Here is an 8,453-nt window from a genome sequence, read left to right as displayed (position 1 = left end):
AGTGTATTCCAACTTAGGTTGGGCGTTTGTATATTGTTAGTTGTAATGTGTTAGTTTAGTTTTTTTCACCTGAGGACGGGATCAGATTCCAGATACCAAAACGTTGTGTATTGTTTTTTACAATCGTGATGGAAAATGTCCGCAATAAACTTATAGGAACGGTATTATTCGTTCTTGAAGATTTTGTACGCTTCGCTTACCTTTATTATTGTATGTTGATATCGGGAAATTGTTACATACAGTTACAGATACGTATATATACTCACACGCAACTGTCATGGACATGAGGTTCTGAACTTGATCTCCAGGACGATTGTGTTCGATGTGTGTCAAACTGTATATGACGAGCCTTGGATATCACCAGACAATAATTATATTGTTTATTTGTTATGTAGAGATTTACATACTTCATCCACGATATTTTGTGCAAATAAACTGGCAAAGTTTACCAATCTTTATGGCACAAGTAAACAACATCTCAAAGGATATACTCATCTATTATTTATGTCTAAAAGTGTGATTAGAGCATTGCAATCCATAGTATTATATGACTATTAGTACAGAAATATAATTTAACGTCTATGTTGGGGATGATCAATAGCCTGAGCAACAGAAGCAGTTGGCCGACTGCCAGTCTGCCTTACCTCGGCAAAACATTCCTGTATTTATTGGCGATTGGAAAATGGACTGTGTGGGATTTGTACAACTGAATCGTACGTTTCATGAAGATATACTTACACTGAATTAAAGTACCCTATAATATGTACTCAGACCGTATTGGTTAATGGTTTTTATCAGCAGATTTATGCACTACGCTGTAATAATTCTCGCAATAAGTGAATTAATCAAGATTATTCATCATAAGATAATTAATCAGTTGTCATCTTATTTGTTTGTTACGACGGCTATTCGTGGTGTAACATTTATAACTATTGCAGTTGAATATTTATTACTATAACCATAGACAAATAAACTTCAATTACTGAACTTTTATTAATCTTACTTTCGATACTGCAAATGTCAGATCCCCAAAATATTCTGTCAAAAGACCTTTGCCCTCTTACCCTAAATCTCAACCTAAAAGACTTTGAGAGACCTTTCTGAAGTTATTTCAAAGTTAAATAAATAACTATCACAGTTTACAATATTCCCCGCCAAATATAAAATTAGTATAATCCATTATCAGCTTTGCATGCTGCTACGATAATTCAAATAGTCATAAATAATACATACTACAGTACTGACAATATTTATTTCCCCAACCCTCTCATCTTATGTAACTCAAACAAAGCAGCGTTGTCAGCTGCTTTTCAACCCGACAATAAGATTGTTGATTTCCCGATGGGCTCTACTTCCATTTCATCTATTGTTTTTCCAAGGAAATATTTTGTTCAAAATGTAAAAATCAGTAAATAAATAAGCAGAGTACCTAAAATCTAGTATATTTTATAAAATAGTGTATCTAGTATATTCAGTATCAACTTAAGAAGACTTTTACAAAACTGTATAATCTACAGGTGTGACTAATTATTAGTAGGGTATTTACAAAAAAAAGGATATATTATTCCATTAGTAGTTATTGTACAGAATGCAACTTATTTCATCTACGTCCTCCGATCAATAAACGGTACGAATGGGCTCCATGGCTTCGTTGTTCGCTGTTATGAAATGATCACTGTAACTTGTACAAAATGACCTAAATGTTGCAATGACGTTATAAGACCATATATTGGGCGGAACAGTTATTGTTATTTTAGCAAGTTGTTGATCTGGATCTGCTCCAGCCCAGAACATCTGTGTTGGGCGCGGTCCAGGAAGACTTCTGTTGCATTTTCATGTATTACGCTCAAAACCAACTTTAAGCTAGAAACACTATTTCATTCTAGAAAATGTATTTGTGTATACAGTGTTGAAAAGTTTCGATATAATCAGACATGTTTGAGTTGGATGTGTATGACGTTAGAGGTAGGAACGTAATTTGTTAGCATATTCACAAAAGTGCCTTAAGGTTAACGAAATTAAACCTTACACAGGGAATTCTGTGTGTTGGTTCAAGCCAATAAGCAGGACCTTTTTTAATATTAAATAATAATAATATAATATATATTTCTGAAATACCACTGACTGACACAAAATATACTCTTATATTTCACGAAATATAAGACCAAATCATCGAAATATGATAACAGATTGTTTGTGTGTAATCAAGTTATCTCCAAATTTTGCATATCAAATCTTATCCATCTCAAACGTGGAAACATGTATGTAACATTTATAAATTAAAGAAAGCAAGTTTGAATAATGCCTTTACTGAAGATTTGAGAAAAGCCACTTTTATGTGTGTGCATTTATTCCGCTTAGTGTAAACCTCGTAGATACTGTAAAAGTGTAAAGAAATCCTGCGACTAGGGCCTTTTAGGGTTAAAATAATTTTAAGAAATCATCGAAGATTATGCCAGCACTATTTGAAAGAAGCATTTAAAAGTAGGTAAGTAAGGAAGTATCCAAGATTGTTTTAAATTTAAATTCACCAAAAGTTACATAAATAAAGTTTTTATGTAACTACTACTTTAATATATATTTTATACTTTAATAAAGTTGAGGGATACCTGACTGTACTACTGGCAAATTACGGGTATAATTCCAAGTGAACGGAAATACAGTGTGGTTATAATTTTGGTTGAAAACATTATCTAGCTAGTTACAGAAAGAGCAATTTGAAGCTGGTAAGATGATGGTTAATGTTGTAAATGAAAAAAAGGGTTTTCCTTATTTTAATTTCAGTAAACCCATTTTAATTTATTTGGTGAATTTGCCTATATATTAATGGATTAAATCCTTATTAGACGGAAAATTGATTGAACGTAATTTTAGCCTATATCCAAGTCCCTGCTTCAGAGAGGCCATAGTACCGTAGTAATGAATCACAAAATTATGTAGCATGAAGCCGACGGTTAACAGATACTATTAAATAAGTAAACGAAATAAACGCTATCAGCAATCTCACAAATACTGTCTCCCATTAGCTTGCCAACATCCCTTATTATAGGTTAGCGTTGAACAGAATTGTGGTTTAATATGGGCAAACTTGCAATAACTCTTGAATCGTACTTTTTACAGCACTGGAGACTACACCATTCTGTTTAGAATTATTATAAAAACCATAAAAGACTAAACGTTAATCAAAACTAGCCGAGATTATTACGAAAAAAAATCATATTCTTTGTAATTTCAAGGCTTTTTATGGGAAAATCACTTAAGTTGCAATAACCTTTAAACTATACTTTTTACCATAGTAAGGGTTGCACCGTTTTTTTTTTGTTTTTTTTTTAGAGAGAGATAAAAGTACTATTAAATACGATATTTGTATCAAAATCATTTGGGCCATTTTAGAAAATTAGTTCTTGTATTAGGTTTATGGGATTTTCTAGCAAATCACCATCAAAAATCAAAACTTAAAACGTTTAATAAAATTAATCTCTGTAGAGATGAAGATTAGTACCCACATTTAAAATGTCATCACAATCAGACCACAAGTGCGGTTTGAGCTCTGTACACATCCACACATACAGACACACATAAACGCACACAAACATCGCTTTAAAAACCACTCTTTTGGGTTCGAAACACTTGTTGTGCCCTTAAATATATTAAATTAAAACCCATTTTGTTAGAGCCACTTCTTTCATTGTATTTAATAACAAAATCCAAAACTTAAAGTAAACATGAAACAATAATATATCAAACCAGATGACAAGCAAATAAACAAACTATTAATGTAGACCTCAGGACATCTCCCTCTTAAAGTTCTTCTATAAACCTCTTGGCAGGTTTAACAATTCGGGTAGGTCTGTGTATGGTTGAAGAATGATTATGTAGGTTGGATCTTGGTGTATGTGTCTGTCTTGGAGGAAGTGTCTGTGTATGGGGGTTTTCTTTATCAGGATTTTCTCTTTCTCCAGAGGAGAACATAGGGAATAAGAATTTTGAATTCCTGATATATCTTCCTCCCTTTTTTGTTTCAACGTTATATTTCCTGTTCTCTAACTTCTCCTTGATTACCCCTTCTTCTCTTCGGTCCGATACCCAAACTTTAGCGTTTTCTGGGTAATCCTTGACCTGGGTCACTCTATGTCTTTTATTGAACTGTTGTTCCTGTTTCCTCTTTTCTTCCATTTGTCTAAGTCTATATCTATTGTGATTTGGAGTGGCTGGAAGTAGAGTAGCTTTATTCACTGGTAGATTTGTTCTTAAAATCCGTCCCATTAATAGTTGTGATGGGCTATAACCACATTCCTTTGGCGTCGTATTGTATGCCAATAAGCCCAGATGTCTATCCTTACACTTCTTTAATATGTTTTTGAAGATTTTCACACCACTTTCAGCTTGACCATTGCACTGATGATGGTATGGTGAACTAGTTTCCACTGTGAAGTCGTATTCTGATTTGAATAGTTCCCATTCTTCTGATAGAAATTGCACACCTGAGTCTGATCTAATTGACTCGGGGATGCCATGCTTTTCAAACGATGTCTTCATTGATTTAATCAATATTGCCGTTGAACAGTTAGATACCTTATATACATCGATGTATTTGGAATAATAATCCATGAGAATTATGTATTTATCATTGTTGAATTCACAAAAATCTACTCCGATTTTCTGCCAGGGTCTTTCAGGAACCTCTGTAGGAATCATAGGATGGCGAGGAGGCACTCTGTCAGCAATGCATTGCGGGCAATAGGTTACTTTTTGTTCGATGTGATGATTAATTTTGGGCCACCATACTGACATTTTAGCCCTTTCTTTACATCTTTTAATACCTTGATGACCTTGATGAATATTATCTAACATTTCTTTTCTCAAGGATGGAGGAATCACTATTTGATTATTTCTCATAAGTATATCTTCATTGATCGACAATTCTGCTTGATGATCCCAGTATTCTTTTAATCTTTCATTTAATAGGTTCTTATTTTTAGGCCATCCTTGAATTGTAATATCTAACAATTCCTGTAATTCTTCTCTTTGATTTTTTATTATTACATCTAATTTATTAGATGATACTGGGATTGATTGAACTACTGTTCTTACACATGCTTCTGCTTCTTCTGCAAGTTTCTCAATATCTTCCTCTTCAGTTTTGTTGATTGGCGCTCTTGATAACGTGTCGGCAGTTGTTAATTGTTTTCCTGGTACCCACAATATGTCGTACGAATATCTCATTAATCTCATTTTAAATCTCTGAACTCTTAGCGGCAGTTCATCCAAACCCTTACTACTTAAAAGAGGAATCAGAGGTTTATGATCAGTTTGAATTTGAAACTTCAATCCTGTTATAAAATTTTTGAAACGTTCACATGCCCATACTATTGCATAAGCCTCCTTTTCAATTTGTGCATATTTCTGTTGAGTCGGTGTTAAGCTCTTTGATGCGTAGGCCACAGGTTTTAAATGTCCTTGATGTTCTTGTAAAAGTGTTGCACCCAAACCATAAGCTGATGAATCGGCCGAAATTATAGTTCTCCTTTTCAAATTGAATGGTATTAAGGCAGGAGTGGTTTGTAAACTCTTTAAGGCTGTTTTAAATGATTGTTCTTGACTAGGACCCCAAACAAAAGCCCTATCTTTTTTTAGTAGTTCCCTCAGTGGTTGAACGATATCAGCAAGGTTTTCTATGAATTTTCCGACATGATTCAACATCCCTAGAAATCTCCTAACACTTCCCACATCACTGGGTGTGGGGAAATCGATTATTGCTTGTAAGTGTTTGGGATCTGCTTGAATCATACCAGAAGAAATAATGTGACCTAAGAATGAAATCTTTGTTTTTCCTATTTCACACTTGTCATTTAAGGTAACTCCTTCTTTTTCCAATTCTTGTAACACTCGGTCTAGTCTGCTGTCATGCTCGGGTTTACTTTCTCCGGTAATTAAAATATCATCCATATAACACAAAATTCCTGGGATGTCTCCAATAATACTTTTCATCCTGTTACAAAATATTTCCGGGGCTGTTGAAATTCCGAAGGGAAGTCTTTTAAAACAAAATCTACCAAATGGTGTTATAAATGTTGTCAATTTTGAGGAACCCTCATCTAGCGGTAATTGCCAAAACCCCGAATTAGCATCTAATTTTGAATACCATTTGGAATTCCCTAGACATCCAAGTAAGTCCTCAACAGTATTAAAAACGTTATTTTCTCTCTGTAAATGGTTGTTTAAAGCTGAAGGATCAATGCATATTCTCACACTGCCATTAGGTTTAGGTCTTACCACCATTGGATGACACCACTCCGTAGGTCCGCAAACTTCTTCAATGATTCCCGCTTCAACCATTCTTTTAAGTTCATTTTTCACTTTTTCTCTTAGTGGAATAGGTATGTTTCTAGGAGTTTTTAACTCCATCGGTACCGCATTTTGTTTCAGTTTAAGTTGAGCTCCTTTCTTCATCTTACCAATCCCATTAAATAAACTTGGATATTTATTCTTGATCTTCTGTAGGTCTGTGTTGATATTCTGGTTGCTACAATATTCACTTGACTGAATGTCATTTTTAACTCCTCTGATGACCCTTAAGAACCCTAGGGCTGAGATGCATGGTTTCCCAATCAATGCTTCCTCTTGACCATTGATCACATATATTGTTTGACGAGTTGTTTTATTCTTATACTGAATTACACCTTCAAATTTACCTAAAACTGTTAAATACTTCCCTCCAGGTGTTTTTAAAACAATGTTTGATTTAGTCAATAATTTGTTTCTAGCCATTCTTGGAGGCACAATCGTCACGTCGGCTCCACTGTCAATCTTGAAATGTTCCAATTTCCCATCAAGTTTTACATCAATTTCAAATTCATTCTGTTTATTGTAGTTCCTTGTTGTCGCTCTTATTTTCTTAACTTCAGCTCTGTTAATGTAATACCCGTCCTCGCTTCTATTATCCTGTTCCAATCTGTTCTCGGTATTTTCCTGAATTTGATTCAGGGTTGGGTTTCTGTATTTATTGTTCTGATTTCTGTATTTATTATTCTGTCTCTTTTTACAACATCGGCTGAAGTGTCCTTGCAATCCACAGTAGTAGCATTCAATATTCTGAGCAGGACATTCCTCCTTAGGATGCCTCTGTCCTCCACAGTAAAAACAATTAGAAGTATATTGTCTTATGTTTTGTTTCAAGTTCGGATGTTTTTTCACTTGGTCTATTTCTGCAAAATCTTGTTCTCTTGATCTGTTAACAGTAATTTGTTGGTTCTTTATAATTTCACTTTGTTTCAATCTATTTATTGTTTCATGCAAGGTTAGGTCAGCCATCAGTTGAAGTTCCTTAGATAACTTTGAATCTGTTATTCCAACAATGAGTTTATCCCTAATAAGGCTGTCTTTCATGTCTTTGTAATCACATGAAGAAGCTAATTGATGTACATCTGTTATAAAATCGGATATCGGTTCATTTTGCTTTTGTACTCGTTGATTGAATTTCGCTCTCTCATAGGTCAAATTCACCCTTGGTGTAAAATACTTATTAAGTTTTTCCACCACTTTATCATAAGTCTTTTCATCTTCTTCTGTTACTCCTGCTGCTATTAATACATTTTCTGCATTATCACCCATGGATATTATAAGGAAATTTACTTGCTTTTCTCCATCTATTTGATCTAAATTGGTAGCATTTCTGTACCTATTGAACTTTTTTAACCATGGGCCCCAATCTTCTGGTTTAAAGGAGTATTTATCAATGAAGCCCAATGTTGCTGAATGTTGTGTCATTTTAGATGTTTGTCTTCTTACTGTTATATCTGAGTTTTCTGAGTCTGACATTGTAATGCAGCATATATATTAGACACCCTGTTACTCAATTTATTGGGTCTTTACCGCTGCCACCATGTTGTGCCCTTAAATATATTAAATTAAAACCCATTTTGTTAGAGCCACTTCTTTCATTGTATTTAATAACAAAATCCAAAACTTAAAGTAAACATGAAACAATAATATATCAAACCAGATGACAAGCAAATAAACAAACTATTAATGTAGACCTCAGGACAACACTAATACAGCATATCCACTCAAACTAAAAACCTTCGACGAAAACAATACTTTCGCCATACACTATGTATAGGGATAGGGAGAGAAAGTAAAAAGACAATACAAAGACTGTTTTAAAGTAATTTACATCTTGTTTACGCAAGTATGATGTACGTATACCCCTCCCTACTACCCTTATACCACTCATGGAACAAGCCAGACATACTACACGACTCATTTTGTGCACCTTTACTGTTAAAACCAAGAGCAAATGTAAAGCATTGATCTCAATTAGGAAACTAGTGTAAGCCATATGTAAATTTGTGGATTTTTGTACAAGTACAAAGAGAGAATGATTCATAGTAAACTTTACAATCATAAGCGAGTCAGTGGCCATACAATAAATACTCGGTTTACACGTACCC

The 8,453-nt window shown here is 34.1% G+C and overlaps 1 protein-coding gene across 1 annotated transcript; it reads right to left on the bottom strand.

Moving 5' to 3' along the window:
- Positions 1-4,370: 4,370 nt before the first annotated feature.
- On the bottom strand, positions 4,371-7,821 carry LOC128983942 (uncharacterized). Its single transcript, XM_054403219.1, has 3 exons — positions 6,255-7,821; positions 5,095-5,192; positions 4,371-4,466 (listed from the first exon to the last, which is right to left on the bottom strand). Exons 1-3 carry the CDS (start codon positions 7,819-7,821, stop codon positions 4,371-4,373), a joined length of 1,761 nt encoding a protein of 586 aa, XP_054259194.1.
- Positions 7,822-8,453: the final 632 nt, after the last annotated feature.

This window comes from Macrosteles quadrilineatus, unplaced genomic scaffold (genome assembly GCF_028750875.1).
Source record: "Macrosteles quadrilineatus isolate MER2022 unplaced genomic scaffold, UCM_ALF_1.0 Scaffold_2__2_contigs__length_208266976, whole genome shotgun sequence".
Classification (NCBI taxonomy): domain Eukaryota; kingdom Metazoa; phylum Arthropoda; class Insecta; order Hemiptera; family Cicadellidae; genus Macrosteles; species Macrosteles quadrilineatus.
This window is presented reverse-complemented; position numbering and strand designations above follow the sequence as displayed.

Excerpts from the sequence above, each read along its gene's own strand:
- LOC128983942 (XM_054403219.1), bottom strand. The coding sequence starts at position 7,821 with ATGTCAGACTCAGAAAACTCAGATATAACAGTAAGAAGACAAACATCT. Across the intron at positions 5,193-6,254 it reads AAGACCTAAACCTAATGGCA|GAAAACAATTAACAACTGCC; the intron begins GTGTGAGAATAT and ends TGTGGGTACCAG. Across the intron at positions 4,467-5,094 it reads CAGAAGAAGCAGAAGCATGT|AAGAATGGGAACTATTCAAA; the intron begins GTAAGAACAGTA and ends AATTTCTATCAG.